At 42.0% G+C, this 18228-nt stretch overlaps 2 protein-coding genes across 2 annotated transcripts; both read right to left on the reverse strand.

The window, feature by feature from the left end:
* Positions 1 to 10324: 10324 nt before the first annotated feature.
* On the reverse strand, positions 10325 to 11951 carry LOC102795406 (class II histocompatibility antigen, B-L beta chain-like). The gene is made up of 5 exons (XM_035907985.2): positions 11900 to 11951; positions 11537 to 11803; positions 10933 to 11226; positions 10713 to 10847; positions 10325 to 10374 (listed from the first exon to the last, which is right to left on the reverse strand). Exons 1-5 carry the CDS (start codon positions 11949 to 11951, stop codon positions 10325 to 10327), a joined length of 798 nt encoding a protein of 265 aa, XP_035763878.2.
* A 2446-nt stretch (positions 11952 to 14397) lies between these two features.
* LOC148097928 (H-2 class II histocompatibility antigen, A-Q alpha chain-like) lies at positions 14398 to 15472 on the reverse strand. Its single transcript, XM_087831120.1, has 4 exons — positions 15396 to 15472; positions 15020 to 15262; positions 14614 to 14895; positions 14398 to 14528 (listed from the first exon to the last, which is right to left on the reverse strand). Exons 1-4 carry the CDS (start codon positions 15448 to 15450, stop codon positions 14398 to 14400), a joined length of 711 nt encoding a protein of 236 aa, XP_087687246.1. The 5' UTR covers positions 15451 to 15472.
* Positions 15473 to 18228: the final 2756 nt, after the last annotated feature.

Here is an 18228-nt window from a genome sequence, read left to right on the forward strand (position 1 = left end):
CTGAAGCTGCCGGAGGACACCGTAAAGAACATCGCCTTTGATAGAGTGCATCGCATCGGCCCCATGCGGTCAGCGGCCGGGAGACCACGTCCTATTGTGGCCAAATTCGGCCACTTCAAACAAAAGGAACAGTTGCAAAGTCGCGGCAGGGAATTAAAAGGAACGGACTTCAGCGTAAACGACCAGCTCCCAAAAGAGATCCTGGAATGACTCAGGGTCGCTTCCCAATCCGACGCTGTCACGGAAAAGAGGGACCCAGGCGCGGTTCTTCTTCACAGAAACACAGTGCGTTTATTTACAGTGAAACAGACAGGCAAGTCCAACAATTCACTCAAAAGTGCAATTTTCCAATCGTGCTCATCCCTTGCTCCCAGTGCGTTCCATGTTGTAACTCCCTTAGTGTGTGTGCTCCCCAACTTGCTTCTCCGCTCGCCCCTCCTGGAGGAAGAAGGAAAATCCACCGTTAGCCACACGCTCACCGAATAACAAGCTCACATTGCTCGCACGGACTATACCAGTTCGGAGTAATAATCCCACGTCGACTGTCGCCGCGAGTCCAGGTTAAATACCTCTTTCTAGCCGGGAGGAATGATTACCAACGGCTGGTCAGGTAATCAGCTGCAGGTGGCCGGCAACAGTGAAGAGGGACTCCCAATGACGACAGTCGCCAGGACACACATCTCCCACGGCGCGCACTTCCGTAAACAGCCCCGAGGACCGGGGAGGGAGAGAAGGAGAAGCAAACACACACAGAAAACATACACTAAAGCAGAGTCGTCCGGAAGGACCGTCCGATCTTGACAGTACCCCCCCCCCCTCTAACGGGAGCCACCGGGCGACCCGCTAAACTTGTCCGGATGCCGGCGGCAGAATTCTCTCACCATGCGATGATCGAGAATGGCAGACTGCGGCACCCAAGAACGTTCTTCCAGACCGTACCCCTCCCAATCCACCAAAAACAGAAAGCCCCTACCGCGACGCCGGGCATCCATTATGCGAGTAATGGAATACGCCGGGGCACCATCGATAACCCGGGCGGGTGGCGGGGGCCCGGAGGTCGGGCACAAAGGGCTGGTCCGGACGGGCCTAATCAGAGAAACATGGAAGACGTTATGTACCTTCATAGCAGGCGGAATGGCCAGCCGGACCGTCACCGGGTTCAGGATCTCCTGGATGGCGAAGGGGCTAAGAGACCGAGGGGCCAGTTTCTTGGACTCTTGGAAGAGGGATGTGCTTTCTGGAGAGCCACACCCGCTGGCCGACCTGATAATCCGGAGCAGGAGTGCGACGGCGATCCGCCAATGCCTTGTTCCGCTCGGCCGTTCTCAGGAGTGCTGCGCGCGTGGCCCGCAAGAACCGACGACAGCGCCTAAGGTGGTGCTGGACCAAGGGAACCGCCAGCTCTCCCTCAGAGATGGAGAGGAGGGGGGGTTGATACCCCAGCGATGCCTCGAAGGGCGAGAGTCCAGTTGCTGATGAAGTGCTCGCGTTGTGGGCATACTCCACCCAGGCCAACTGGTCGCTCCAGGTCGCTTGATTCGATGATGCGACGCAACGCAACATGGCCTCCAGCTCTTGATTGGCCCTTTCGGTCTGACCATTAGTTTGCGGGTGGAACCCGGAGGACAAACTGACCTGAGCTCCCAATTTGGCGCAGAACTCCTTCCTAATCCGCGAGGTGAACTGAGGGCCACGGTCGGAAACAATGTCCTGGGGTATGCCGTGGAGCCGAAACACATGCTGCGTCAGTAACTAGGCCGTCTCCAGGGCAGAAGGGAGCTTGGGCAGAGCAATGAAGTGGGCGGCCTTGGAAAAACGGTCAACAATGGTTAGAATGGAGGTGTTACCTGAAGAGGGAGGCAAGCCGGTGACGAAGTCCAGGGCGATGTGCGACCACGGGCATTTTGGAGTGGGTAATGGTCGCAGGAGGCCAGAAGCAGGTGAGTTGGAGGTTTTGTTCCGTGCACACACTGGGCATGCCGCAACATAGTTCTGGACATCGAGAATAAGAGAGGGCCACCAAAACAAACGCTGTAGAAAGGAGACAGTGCAATTTTTACCTGGATGGCACGAAAACTTGGCGGTATGTGCCCAGTGAATGACCTGACTACGCGCCGTGGCCGGAACATACAGTTTCCCCTTTGGGTCCGTGCCGGGGTCGGGCTCCCGTCGCTGGGCATCCCTGACCACCTTTTCAATTTCCCATGTTAGTGCGCCCGCAATGCAGGTGGGGGGCAGAATGGGTTTGTCCTTCTCGTCCTCATCGGTCTCCGGTGCGAACTGGCGCAACAACGCGTCGGGCTTAGTATTCCTAGAACCGGGCCTGTAAGTAATGGAGAAGTGAAAACGAGTAAAAAATAAGGCCCACCTGGCTTGTCGGGCATTGAGGCGCTTGGCTGCCTGGAGATACGCCAGATTTTTATGGTCCGTCCACACCACGAAAGGCTGCTCAGTGCCCTCCAGCCAATGTCGCCATTCCTCGAGGGCCAACTTGATGGCGAGCAACTCCCAGTCGCCCACATCGTAATTTCTCTCGGCCTGAGACAACCTGCGGGAGAAGAACGCACAGGGATGTAGCTTGCCGTCGATCCGTTGGGAGAGAACCGCTCCCACACCCGAATCAGACGCGTCCACCTCCACGATGAAAGGCCGGCCGAGGTCCAACTGGACGAGGACCGGAGCTGAAGAAAACAGGTGCTTGAGCCGACCAAACGCCTGCTGGGCTGCGGAGGGCCACTGGAAAGACAACTTAGGAGAAGTTAGGTTGGTTAGAGGAAGGGCTACCTTGCTGAAATCCCTGATAAAGCGGCAGTAGAAATTGGCGAAGCCCAGGAACCTCTGCATCTCCTTGCGGGTCTTGGGAACAGGCCATTCCACTACGGCTTTGACTTTGGCCGGGTCAGCTCGCAAACGCCCCTGTTCCACAATGAAACCCAGAAAAAAAACAGTTTGCACATGGAACTCACATTTTTCCGCTTTCACAAAAAGGCGATTCTCCAATAGGCGCCGTAGAACCAGACGTACATGGTTGATGTGCTCAGTCTGCGACCTGGAAAAAATCAGAATGTCATCCAGATACACGAAGACAAAATGGTTAATAAAGTCCCTGAGCACATCATTAATCAGGGCCTGGAAAACTGCAGGGGCGTTAGTAAGACCGAAAGGCATCCCTAAGTATTCGAAGTGCCCCAGGTGGGTGTTGAAAGCCGCCTTCCACTCGTCACCCTTGTGGATGCGAACCAGATGATAAGCGTTCCGAAGATCCAGTTTGGTGAACACGACCGCCCCCTGTAGTAGTTCGAATGCTGAGGCCAGCAGGGGGAGTGGATATTTATTCTTAACTGTGATCTTGTTCAGCCCTCGAAAGTCAATGCAGGGACGCAGGCTCTTATCTTTCTTTTCTACAAAAAAGAATCCTGCTGCTAAAGGTGAAGTAGATGGGCGAATAATACCTGTGGCCAGAGACTCCGTTATGTAGCGTTCCATGGTCTCGCGTTCCGGTTTTTACTCGGTCTGGGCAGGAGTCAACAAAATGTCCTCTTTTTCCACAAAGAAAGCACTCACCGGTCCGTGGTTTGCGCCCCAGTCTGGAGGAGGAAAGCTTGGCTCCGCCGAGCTGCATGGGTTGCTCTTCATCCCCATGTTGCTCCTCCTCCTCACTTCTCCACATCAGAGTAGGAAGGTCCCTAGATGTACCCGTGCTCCCAGCAGGCCGCCGACCATCCCCGGCTCTTTTGCCGAACTCCCGCATATGGTCGTCTAAGTTAATACACATATTGATTAGAGCAGACAAAGCTTTAGGCAGTTCCTTGGTTGCTAACTCACGGTTAATATTCTCGTTAAGGCTGTTGAGGAAGGCTCCGTGCAGTGCTTTCTCCTCCCAGCCCGACTCCTCCGCCAGGATCCAGAATTCCACGGAAAAGTCAGCAACGCTCCTCCTACCTTGCTTCACAGAAAACATGCGATGACCTGCGGCATCCGAGCTAGCGCCTTTATCAAATACACAGCGAAACTTGCTGAGAAAAACGTCATATGACACAGAGGGCTGGGTACTTAAAACTGCCTGTGCCCATTGAAGCGCCCGCCCAGTCATAAGTTGCACCAAATAAGCGATTTTAGCAGAATCAGAGGCAAAGGCACAAGGTTGCTGTCTAAACACAAGAGAGCATTGCGTCAAAAAACCCCGGCTCTTCCCCAACTCGCCGTAATTTTCAGGAATTAGAAAAAAACATCAAATCCCAAGAAGAAGCCTACGTGTCACACCAAGATCAGGAAACATTGAGCAAAATACGCAAAACAAAACTAGAATTAAATGAGATAATTAATAAAAAAAACATTCTTAGTACAAAGACTATGCTTACAAAATTATGAACATGGTAATAAATCCAGTCAATTTCTAGCAAACCAGCTAAAAATAAAGAAAGAAAGAAACAACTATATGTGCTGTTCAAGATTTATCTGGGAACACAATATATGACCCGAAAAAAATAAACAACATTTTCAGGGATTTCTATAAAAATTTGTATTCACCACATATAAACCCATCTAAAAATGAAATTGATCAGTTTTTGGACAATATAGCTCTTCCAAAATCATGAGACATTCAAGCAATGGCACTGGATTCGCTACTGAGTAATTACATAAATTGCAAAAAGTGCAATAAACTACAAAAAAATTGAAAATCATTTTTGTTTTTTACATATATTTCTAGTTAGAGAAACTTAAGAGGTTTATCCCTCAAAACTGTAAACAAAACAAAGTTGCACAAAATAGTAGAAAATTTATTTTGAGTGTCTTCATAGTTTTATTTTTGAGGTACACCAATTTTTATGTACTGCAGGAAAACTGAAAATAAATATTATAATGCAAATTTGCAAAAAGAAAAAAAAAAGCATCTGCATCAAAATAAGCTATTTCCAGCAGTGAGTTCTAAGCAACCCAGAAACTATTCAGAAAAGCATAAACTCAAACATGACTTTTAAAACCACCAGTATAGGCTTATAAGACCCTGAAGGTTAAAAACTACATTTGTCAATGACATCACTTCCGGTTGCAGGCAGGTAATGGCGGACATTCGATAGTTTGCGTATATTCCAACGTAGGAAGTGTTATGAACAGCTGATTGGATCGGCAAAGCGTGTTTCTGGAATATTATGGCTTTTGTTGCTGCAAGTGCTTTTTATGCAATTTTTGCAAAGCCATATGTGGAAGGAAACTGTGACCTAGGACAAACTGATGGCATAAGATGTAAGTAAACTCCTCCGGTTTCATATGCAAAAAGAATTATTGCGCTAACTTATGTGGTTGCATTTCTACAGGGATTTTAAATTGTTACGCAAAACTGAGCATGCCTGCTCTGACCGGTCTTATAGGGTTAAAGAACAAACCCTATAACCGCTGTACAACTGAGCTAATCTGTTTCTCATAGGTGAACTTATTATCAAATATAACCCCCAAATTTTTAGCATGCGACTTGACAAAAGGTTCTAGACCAGGGGAAGGCAACCTTTCTGATGACGAGTGCTGTTTAAAATTTCCTCAGAAGTCAGTGTGCCATATTATTGCATTAGCAATAAATTTAATAACGCTCTATATGAACAGTTACACAATATATAGAACCACTTTATAGAATTATATTTGTTCGCAGATGTTGAGAGCTGTAAGCGAATAGTTATCAGCTATTTTGAAACCAAAAAAAAATACACTTTTTATCCATAACAAGAAATCCATAACAGCAAATGAACTGTATTACAGAAAATGCAAATGCTATTTATGGTCTCCTCACAACAATGATAAGAAAAATAAACTGGGCCAATATGGCATGTCTGCTAGATTAAAAAAAAGGATCCTGGTGTTATTTGTCTCTCAGAAACAGTTCAGAACTTCCCTTCAACTCATTCATGTCACCTAAAAGGTAAACCTGTTTCTCCATCACCTATTCAGCTCTGATGATTCAGTAAGGACATCTCCTGGTTTCATCTTCATGTTTCCCTCTCACCAGATATACAAGCCGATATCATGACCAGCAGCTTTTACAGCTGTGGCTCCAGCAAACATCAGCTACTAGAAAGTAATATTAAATACATTCTAACAACAGCTGATCAAGCTTAAACGTGCTGCTGTTGTTTAGCGCGACATCCGGCGGTTTCCTCTTTTTGGCACAAAGTGTGCAATAAAAAAACAAGAAAAAAGTCGATCAGCTGATCATTGATCTGTTTCATGATTGAAGTAGCAACAGGCAAGAGAGGGGAGAGAACATAGCTGGACTGGCCATCGGGCATACCGGGCATTTGCCCAGTGGGCCGCCTGCGATTTTTTGTTTTTATGGGCCGATCGATTTTTTATTTATTTTTTGGAAGGGTATAAATAATGAAAGGTGTTGGATTGGCCAATTGGTCACGATCGACTCTGGGCTGGACCAATTACAGCCGAGGAGGTCGGATGCACCCACCCCCTTGTTTAGCAATCTTATAGATGAACTAAAGAAAATGGAGAACAAAAAAGGAAAGGAGGTGCAGAAAAAATTAGGGCCAAAAAGAAACAAGCCCTTCAGGCAGACGCTGCCAAATGTGTAAAAATAACTGAATTGTTTGGTGGTAGCTATGGCATCGCTTCCACAGATTTAGCAACATCAGCAAGTGGTGGAGGCCTTTCACTTGTGTCCTGTTTTTCAGGGTCCCATATAAATTCTTCAGAAGTAAGTACTGTATATGATGCCAGTATTTTCCCATATTTTCTAGATACTGTATTAGTACTGTGTGTAAAATGCCATCAAAAACTCAATTAAGTGTTATTCTTATTCTTCTTTCTCACCTTTCTTTCTTTGTCTCCTGTCATATTTAAAGGTTGCTGTGTTAAAAAATATATTGTGCTACCATGCTGTTTTGTATTGTTTTGGTAAATAAATAGTTTATGAAAATATCCCTAAATCTGTCATTTATTAATTTTAATATTAATTAATGATCATGTCTCACCTCTAGTGTTCTTGGTCTTAATTTCAGGTTTCTACCATGTGTTGTAGATAGTTCAGGAGGTTAACTCTACCAAGCAGTCTTTTTGTTTCCGCTATGTACTGTTTAAAATCCAGAATAGGGAGAATGGTGTAGGTTTAAGTTTATTAGATTGATGCATATATACCAACAAGGCAGTGTACATCAAAACAGTTGTTTTCATGCAAAGGCTTTATGGTTTTTCCTATAGCGATTGACAGACCACGTGACTTTTGCGCATTGCATGCCGGGAACTCGTGGCAAAACAATCCAAGTACCGCATCAAATGCAAGCATTTGCAGCACCGCAAAACGTTCATTCTCCAGTTCCAATACCTTCTTGGTTTTTCTTTGCCCCCCAAAAAAACCTATGTACAAAACGATGGAGAACAATGCCGGTCCGTACAAAGACAGACTCGACGAAAAGGCAAAGAAAAGATATGAGGAAAAAATCAAAGGAGTGAAAGGGTTAGACCCTTACGAGCACACAGAGGGACAAAATACGTTAGCGTGCTGCCCAACTTTCACCACGCTCATATTTATAATCATAAGGTTTAATCATGAGGTTTTTAGTAACTTCAGGTCACTGCAACAAGTCCAGGTACAGTTTACCGATGGATGGGTACAGGACCTTAAAATGCACCGTGTAGAACGAAAGACCATCGTACATATCACAAGTTTACCAGTCTCAGAAATCGTCTTCATAAATACACATTCGTCAATCGTTTATTAATAGGACCTTTAAGCTCAACGGTAAGTAATTAGTAGTGGAAATAATTTCTGGTACGCATTACAGAAATGTAGCAGTGACAATAATATTGTATGCTGTAATCGTATTGGGCAATTAGTGATACAGAAAAACTGTTGTATCCTGTGAATAAAAGTATGTTTTTGTCAATGTACCATGGTAATAACAGAAGCAATTATGTTATGAAAAATGACGCATTAACTACTACAAAACACTTACCTTTGTGGAAATGCTTGGAGCAGACTAACATGTGAGCTGGAGTGTTCTGGGACGTTATATTTGGTATATCCAGGCCATCCGTCGGCTCTTTGTTACTTTGGAAACATGGCTTAAACAATTTCTCTTCCACGACGTAATCCGATAACAACCTATCTCTTTTCCCGTGGCTGTCATGCAACAGGTGTTGTGCCAAAAAGTGATTTCCTGCCAAAAACTGATTTCCAATGTTTGCGTGTATTTTTTATGTGTAATATCTTTATGTATGTTGGTAAATAGACTTCGGTGAACAGCGTTTACAAAGGGGCTATATATGGAATTAAAAAATTATCTGTTTTTTCAAGTATCTTTACAACTCTGTGTTATTGTACTTACATTATAACCAATCTGGTCCTTTATCCCCACTTTAAATATTTTTACAGAACTATTGTAATATTTGAGCCATTTCTGCTGTCCAACTACTTCTTACAAAAGACATTTTTAATGTTAATTAGATTTTTTTAACGGCATAAATAAAGGTTATAAAAGTCATTATAGCAATTTAAATACGAGCAATCAGTTTTTGGCAAATACCGGAAATCAGTTTTTGGCAGACAATCACTTTTTGGCACAACACCGGCTATTGCAGTTAATAATACAACAGCTTCTTGCCATTTTTTGTGTTTCCTTTTATCGCTGTGTAACTGAGTTCAATTGAAAGCTTGCGTGTGCTAGTACCTCTTGCCACAAGTTCCCAGAATCCTTTGCGGTTTTACCCCTGAATGACATCACATTTTTGGTGGGCCGGTCTTTAGTCAAAATGCCCGGGCCGATTTTTTGTCCCAGTCCAGCCCTGGGAGAGAATGAGAGAAGAAGAGGCAGCTGTGCAGCGTAAAGACATAGAATAACTCCAGCTTTGTGTCTTTTTTCATTCTAGCTGAAGTCCGGGACAAACTGTTCCTTTTCACCTCAGCACAAAACGAGTAATATTTTCTCTCAATGCGGGACGATTCCATCTTTTTACCGGACGGTTGGCAACTCTACTAATAAACCTTACGAATAAAATAAAGTTACTATCAGTAACATCATAGCACCCACCCAGCTGTATAGAAACTCCGTCATGCTAGCTAGTACGCAGTACGAGTTATTGTAACTGATTGTAAAAAGTCATCAAAACAAAAATAAACTCCACCTAAACTTGGTTTATATCTCTCCTCCTGCCTCCCCTTTCTCTCATCCACCTGCTGGCCTCCACCACTTGCTAATGTTACTGAATCTGAGGAAGCACCGCCACAGCCACCACCAAACAACTGAGTTATTTTTACACACCGACCAGCATCTGGCCAATCCACCACCTTTCATTGTTTATACCGTTACAAAGAAAAAAAAAGTCACCGGGCCACCGAGCAAATGCCCAGTATGCCCGACGGCCAGTCCAGCTATGGTCGTGCCATCAGTTAAACCTTCCTGTGCCAACTGTGGCACGCGTGCCTAGGGTTGCCGACCCCTGTTCTAGACTGTGCAGATTAAAATGTGAGGTGCTGGAATTGCAACTTGGTGCAAAAATGATCACTTCGGTTTTATTGTCATTGAATTTAAGGAAACTAAAGGCCATACCAGCTAGCCCAACCTCAGTAACACTATAAAATTTGCTGCTGTTTAGTTTTCTGTCTTCATTTATGTTTGAAGTGATAGCAGAGCATTACATTTTAATTTCCAGCCAGAACATGGTATATCATTTTTAGATGGAAACTAGCAAGCTAACACCCTGCTAACTTCTAACTCTGTTAAACTTCATAAATTCTGTTTCTCATGGATGCCTGGATGTTAAACTTTATTGTTACATCTAGTAGAATAGCCACACTGAAGATGAAAGAATTCAGACAGTTTTAACGCTCAGTAATGTGACAGTGTTTGTTTGACTTTGGGACCTGAAGAGGAATTTAGACCCAGAAACAGCTGATGACGTCAGACTTAAAAGGCAGAAAAAGAGAGGCATAAAGGGGAAGCCAAAAGCTCAAGTAAAGCAGGTTGTGAGTTGTACCCTACCTACTTAAGTACAATATTCCATCACTGAAAAGCAAAATTTCCAGCTTACTTAGTTTTTCTCAAATGAACTGAGTTGATGAGCTTTTTGAACAAAAAAGTACTGGTAGCTTAAACTGAGTTCTAATTACAAGTTGATGAAAATGGAGTTTAGTCTACTTAATATTTTTAATTAAGCACAATATTAGGTTTTTACTGTGTAACTACATTACAAATGTATCCTCTGTCCCGTAGGTAGAAGATGCAAAGCCCCAATCACTCACAACAGCCATCATTATTCAGAGAGCTGTGATATTTGGGGCACCTTGGATGGAGCGTGCCTGTATTAATAGTGTTTGCTCAGGCTGTTAAGTTGCTCCAGCTTCAGGAAGGGATTCCACAGGAATGAACACTTGTCCTGTTAAAAAGAAGAACATATTTATCATTTTAACAACTCTATTGGTCAGATTTACTAAGTTAGCAAAACTTAATATTGTTGCAACCACAGAAAAGGCCCAATTTGTGAACACAGCAATAGCAGCATAGAAAAAAAATGATGATGATGATGAGGTAACAGATCTAATTAATAATGGTCTATGCTATAATAAGGATAGGAACAGTTTTTTTAAGGATTCTCTTGAAAACAGAAGGTTAAAGAGACAAAGTCATGAATGTTACTGAGTGCTGGGCACACCGAGGCTTTCAGTCTTAGATCAGAATATGTTAGAATATGCACACTTCCAACAAACTCCTTACTTTGACACACAGTGATGTATGCAGCAGACTTCTTATTGTAGTAGATGATTCCAGATATTGCAATAACAAATCCAATCACGAGTCCACACAGTCCAACAGCTATCCGAGTTCGTTGTGCCACTGGGAGGGAGGGGTCTGAAACAGTGAGATAAAAGTGAAACTCATAATTATGCAGCTTCAGTTTTATCTTTCTACCTTGGCATCACAGCAGCAAACTTACCCCAGACCACAAACATCGGCTCAGAGAGACCAAGGTGTTCGACCATACAGGCAATTTTTTCTGCTGAAGAAGGGATATACTCCAGGTAGGAATGAGTCTGGTAGTACCAGTCACCATCAGGCATCACATCAGAGAAACTGACATCTGTGGTCACCTCTTGGCCGTTCCTCATCCACATCATTCTGATTTGTTTTGGATAAAAGTTGTAGGCACTGCACACAAGCGTAGATGCGTGCTCGCCATTAGGCCTTTTCACTGATTTTAGTCTGACGGTGGGTATAGTTGTCAGATTATCTAAAAAGTAAAGAAGTTTCATGTTTATGATGAAAAAAATACATTAATGCACCCTCTCCGCTCACAGATGTATTCCTCAAATATATGTAATGTATCGTAGAATTCTTGTCAATTATGGCATACTTGGAAATCAACTGTAATGTCATGCAACTGAGCAAAACAAATAAAGTACTATTTTTATTTACAGTAAAATAAATCTAATAATCTTATGTCATCAAAAATTATCAAAAAAAATATTTGATGTAAAAAGTTCACGGCATCAAAACTCCATTCAACATTTTAAAACATTATTAAGAAACAAATCTCTTACATATGGATTGAATGAGGTCTGATGTGTCCATACACAACAGTTTCCTTTCAATCTTTCTTGTTAGTGCATCAAAGGGATCACTGTTCCACCATTTTGCTGCTTCAATTGAATACGCTGTGAATCCCGTCCAGTTGCCTCTTGTGCTGTTGTACTCCATCATCAAGTTCTTATTAAAAATACTAGTTAATATGTACTCGGTTTTTTCAAAGTGTGGCCCTTTGAATGTACAGCATGCTCTCACTTGGTAAAAGTCTTCATCTGTGAGAACTGAAATAAAAAGAAAGAAATGTACTGATGTTAAACATAATAATTCAAATTTAATATTTCACTGATTTGTTCAAACAGAAGACCTTTGCAGCTCACCTGGACTGAAAAGAGAGGAAGCCACAAACAGGATAAGCTTACGAGTGTACATGTTTCATGTGTGTTGTACGACGATTCAGGAAGATGACTTAATCTGCAGCATTTATATGTTCACCAAAACGAGGAAGCGAAAGCAGATAGGCTGATATAACAGCAAAACACTCAGTGGAAACTCCCTCTATCCATTACATTTATGACAATAACTGATAATGATTATGACTTTGCTCCTTTGTTTAGTTAGCTCTTGTTTGTGCACTAATACTAGATGAAGTGACTTCTGTGGACAATTAAACTGTTGTTTGACAATCAGAAACAGTAGAGAGATGTGGGAGCATTTTATGTTGAGACTGCAAAGAAGAATGTTTTGAACTGTAGATTAAATGTGCATAAATTATAAAGATTTGACATGTTGGTTAATTAAGTTCTGTTAGATTTTGTAAATGGATGATAAGCAAATGAAAAATTCATATAAAGAACCCAACTCTAGCAGCAAATGAATGTTTAGAGCTTAAAATAGATTACAGAATTCAGCCTACAGAAAACATTGTTAAGATATGCTTTCACTTTTTTAACAGCTCTTGTGAAAAACATTACTGAAATTTTCTTGTCGGTAAAGTGAACTGTATAACAAAACCTCATATTCTGTCGCAAAAATAAGGCACCTAAATAATCTCTGCAACTAACTACAAACTTCTTAAAAACTATTTTTCATTTTCAGTAAGTTTCCAGAATGTTTTCACTTGTATCGGTTTATTTATATATTTTTTAAACTTAGTTTTCACATCCGTGTTAATAATAGTGTAGTAATTAAATTAATAATACTTATGAAGTATGATGACTTACAATCAGGTAGACATCTCGGCAACAATATGTTTAATTCGTTTATGGATACATTCTTTTTTCTAGTCTGGTTTTTATTTTATTTCAGTTGAAAAAAAACCCCACCATTAAGTCTTTTTTCTCATTCTACTTGGCATAATGCACCTAATATGATTGTAGAGTTATGGATCACTAGTAAGGCATACTTCAGTGCTAGAATACCAGTAATGCAGACTTCAAGCGCTGCACTAACGCTAAGAACCAAAAATGTGCTGCAGTGCGTCACATCTAAAAATGTCGTATGAAAAGTGCTGATATCACCGTTCAGCTTTACTGCACAGTATTAATAGTATGAAAGAGTTTTATTATAGAAACACTGACACATCAGCCAAAGAACTACTGCTTTATTTTTAAACTAGAAAGACTTAAATCTGTGGGACTAGTGTATTCATAATGGAAAATGTCAATTGTCGCTGGTAATTTTAACACAGCATATGAGCCATTACACAAGGAATGAAAATAAGAGACAGTTCAGGTTTCTCAGTAAACACAGATGAAAGTTATGCCTGCTGGAAACAAACTAAGGACTATGCAATCTGAGCTCTATAAAATATGTAGTAGGGATGCAACGATACCAATTTTTACAAACCGATACGATACCGATACTTGGATCTTAGTACTTGCCGATACAGAGTACAAAAACCGATACTTCTACCACACACACACACACACACACACAAATGCAATGAATTGGAAGACAGGTTTTATTTTATTCTCTGCCGATAAAAAATTAAATCTTAATAAAAAATGACCACAAAAAAATTTCAAGTGAAAAATAAGCACTTCTGTTAAATTATTGCAGAGTGTCCACGTTGTAATTTAACAAAATACCACTGAACTATTGGCACTATCTCGAGCTTTCAGAATAATAAATAAACACTTCTGTTTGGAATAAAAATAAATACAAATTAGGTTTGAGAATAAAATAAACTTTTAAATTGTTGCAGAGTGTCCATATTGTAAACAAACAAACAAAATAACAAAAGTATTTGGCATTGACGAACTCCTCATCTGCCCGTGGATCATCAGTCCACTGCGCCGTTAAACCAAGGACTGACATCGCGCACACACTGCTTGTCTTTACCTCTTCAGAAAGTTTTGGCACCATTATCTCCCTGATGTATGGGCGGTTGGGAATTTCATATCACGGCTCGAGTATGCTGAGAACACGGTGCAATCCTATGTTTCCCACGGCCGGCATTGGCTGGTCATCCAGAGCGATAAAATGAGTCAGAGCCTCTGTTATTTAAACTGCCCGTGGATTTTCTCTTGACATTTTTCATCGCTTTTCCAAAACCTGAGTTAAAGTTGGCTGTTCCGGTCCACACTGCTGACATTTTGCTTAGCCTAGCTACAGCAGCCTCCAGTTTCTCTTTTTTATCTGGGGCCGCCAGTCTCACTCGCCTAACCCTGTGCCTGTTTAGCGCGGGATGTCCCCCTAGTGGCCAATCTAAAAAACTACAACAGAAATGACATGCCACCCTCTGATTAATGAAATAAGTTAGTATCGGTTCATGGTATCGGTTAACTTTTACGAGTATGAGTACACACACATTTTACAGTATCGGCCCCGATACCCGATACCAGTATCGGTGCATCCCTAATATGTAGTATACATCTCAACCAGCGGGACCAGAGTTCCCTGCTTTAAAAAAAAAGTAGGTTCCTATGAAAACTCCAAGCAATCCAAGACTCAGGCCAAGTCCACAGAAGACAGCTGGACCTTTGCTGAGCTCATCTGTTTCAACCTCTGCAGAGGACAGCAGAAAGAAATGAATTCTAGACATTAAATCGTAATATATGTGTTAAAATATCTGAAGCTTCTTTGTTCTCACCCCAAAACTTGGTCTGAGGCTCGTCCAGCGCTTCATGTTCCACAGTGCAACTGTAGATGTCTCCTTTCTCTGGCACAAAGTTGAGGTAGGACAAAACATAAGCAGTCCCATCAGGATTGGACAAAGTTTTGATGAAAGGGTCTTCCACTGTTACTTCTACATCATTCTTGGTCCACTTAATGTTGATCGAAGGAGGAAAGAAGTGGTTGATGAAGCAGATGAGGGTATTATCTTCCCCTGTTATCACTTCATCTCTGGGGTAGATGATGAATTCTGGTGGTTCTAAATTAAATGAACACATGATTTGCTTAAATTCAACTTTCTGGTTTAAAAAAAAGATCTAAAAAACTTGCAGCATAAACAGTGAAAACTGAACAGGAAACATAACAGTTTGAGGTTCACTGACCTTTTTTCTTTATTACAGACTTGTCTGGCTTCCATCTGTAGATGTCATTTTTGCACATACTTCGATATAATACTGCATATTTGTAGGCGTAGGGTAAATGAAAACTTATGGGAATTTTGCTCTCCCAAATCAGAAGATCTTTTTTAAAGTCTGCATAGTATACGTCATCACCATCGAATGCTGCACAGATTTGAGTATCACTTGAGTCAAAACATCCATAGATGTGACAAAGTGTATGACTTCCTAGGATCAAGTGACAACACAGTTAAAAACACAGTGTTAATATACTCTAAATTACAAAAACAATAAATCATAAATACAGCTTACAAGATGAAAGTTTACGGATTAACCAGTAATAGGAAATAATGATACCTACCTTCAGCCTCGACGCAGGCTGCTGTAGACAAAATAATTATAGTTTTAAGGAACATATTCAGTCTGTACTTCTCTGTGTTCTGCCTTGTCTTTAGTATCAAAGTTGACGGTGATACAAGACAACTTCCTCATTGTTAAACAAATCATATAAATGTTGCTGGGAAGAGAACAGGAGGAGGGGAAGAGTCAAGTAGAACTTGCTGAACAGCTTAAACCAGACGTTCCCAAAGTGTGGGGCCTGCCCCCTAGGGGGGGCGCAGAGCCATTGCAGGGGGGGCGCGGCATGAAAAGGGGGGAAAAAAAAACAACGCTTGGACACTGCTAGCACGGGCGCCCACACAAACGCAAAGCAGGAGATGAAGCATCGCTGAATATGTTTCCAAACCAACTTCATTCTGAGCCAAAGACTAGAAAATATGGTGAAGCAAATCTTCCCTTTGGTTTCACCTGCACAAGTGCCGAGGTAGGTCTCCCTGCAGGATTGGTTTTCCCTTCGTTGGGAGCAGCGCTGGGCTGTTTAAATCACGGACAAACAGTATCCCACATTCTTGATTTTTAGTTCACAAACACTTGTTGTAATGACTAACGACTCCTGACATTTTGGAGATGTTTGCTCTTTATACAGTAAAGTTACAGTGGGATACAAATAACATCAGGCTGATCCTGCCACAATTTGTTCCCCCGGTTCAAATCACGGACAAACAGCATCCAACAGTTGTTTATGTTTTTGAACCCATTTTGCACAGAGAGGCATTTTTTGAAAAATGTATTGATAGCAATGTTGAATATTATTACACAGGAAAAAAAAAACAACTACATGTAAAATAATTACACCATGACCCCTCTGCCTTTCTAAATGGAGGGACAGTAACTGTGTGTATATGTAAGCTGTAAAACCTGCAGATAGTCAGATTAACAGTATTTTGTCTCTATCTGCCATTCAGCAATTCATCTCATGTAAACAATAACGTGCACACAGCGTGACGTGAAAAAAGGCACATACCTTTGACTTTGAGTGACAAACTCTGTATTCCTCTTCCACACATAAACAAAAAAGGAGTTTTAAAAAATCTCCGTTCTCGGTGATTCGAAACGCCGTTTACGTGTGGACGAAACAGCTGCGTTTTCAAAAAATACCGGTGTAGGTGTGGACGTAGCGTAAAAGACTTAGTAGTTTATTTTCTTACTACCTGTAATTTATTGCAGATTACTTGTATTTGCTTAATTGTTTACTAAATGTTTGAGGTGTGAAATAAACCGCAATGGAGCAAAATATGGGTGTGTGTGGTTGGAGGAGCGAACGTTTTTCTTGTAAAACAAGGGGGGCCCAGCAAAAAAAGTTTGGGAACCACTGGCTTAAACTAAGATAAATACAGTTTATTGAGCAAAAAATCTAATCCAAATAAGCACATTCACTGTGGATACTGTTGGGTTTTTATGAGAGAGACGCCAAAAATGCTCAAATTATCAGTTTTCACAATTTATAATTAAACATTTAGAATTTCAAATTAGTTTTAAATGGTGCCGTGGACCTCCGTCCACGCCAAAACACAGACTTAACAATGTGGTGTATGCCGTACAGTACAGCGAGGAATGCCCAGACCTCTACATTGGAGAGACCAAACAGCCACTTCACAAGCGCATGGCACAACACAGAAGAGCCACCTCCACAGGACAAGACTCAGCTGTCCATCTGCATCTTAAGGATAAAGGACACTCTTTCGAGGATGCCAATGTTCACATTTTGGACAGAGAGGACAGATGGTTTGAAAGAGGAGTGAAAGAAGCCATCTATGTCCACTGTGAGCGACCATCTTTGAACAGAGGCGGTGGTTTACGACACCAACTCTCTGCCATCTATAATCCAGTTTTGAGATCCCTTCCCAGACACCTTAACGCCCACTCACACCCTGGGCCATCTGACCTCAGGAATTCGCATGATAAGGTGGGGCCAGGTTTCACAATGAACTCACCCGAAACTCTGGCTGATTGGGACCCACACCCAGTTCCACACCTTGGCTCAGGCGATTAGAGGATCATCAGGGGGTCCTTTTGTCCCTCTGTGGGGGGACACTCCCACTAGGCTTATATCTGGGACTCTCCACCTTTTGACCTTAGAACTGAAGAAGCCTCTCGGATGAGAGGTGAAACGTCTTCAAGTAACCTAAAGAAGTCCAGACGCTTTTCTTTGCAAGCTCCTTTGACAACTTTCTAAATATAAATCCACTAAATATGCTTGGGTTGGCACTTGGTTGTCATTAACATGTGGGGCCTCGGGTCCGAGGTTATTACAGCCTCTCAACCTCTTTACGAAGCACATTTGTGAAAAAGAAGCACACAAAGACACTCACACACAAAAACAACACAGTTGTTGATTTGTGTTGTGTTTTTCTTCCCATAATTTTCTCTTCCAGGTGCTGTTTGTTTTTTGTATATTTTTTCTTTCTTCCAAGGGCAGCAGTTGTTGCCCCATTGTGCTTTTCTACTTTTGCTCTATTCTTTTGTATTATATTATTTTTCTGATTTTCTTTTTCTCCTATAGTTCTGGATATTTGACTATTATTTTTGGCAGAATTGCTAGTTAATTCAAAATCCTGGCATGGACCTATTGTTCTGTTGGAACAGCCAACTGTGTCCATGTTTCCAAGGTCAAGCTGACAAATTTAAATGTAGTCCTCCTTCATTATTTCATTCACTTTATGCAATCTACAAATCTATCTCACTTGGCTCATGCGTACCCAGCCCAATTTTACTCTTTAAGTGTGGGCTGTGGGGGGGGGGATATGTGTATTCATGACCGTTTATGTTAATGAGAGTGTGGGGAGTGAGTTGGA

Source organism: Neolamprologus brichardi, chromosome 17 (assembly GCF_056152115.1).
Source record: "Neolamprologus brichardi isolate AB-2024 chromosome 17, ASM5615211v1, whole genome shotgun sequence".
NCBI classification, from domain to species: domain Eukaryota; kingdom Metazoa; phylum Chordata; class Actinopteri; order Cichliformes; family Cichlidae; genus Neolamprologus; species Neolamprologus brichardi.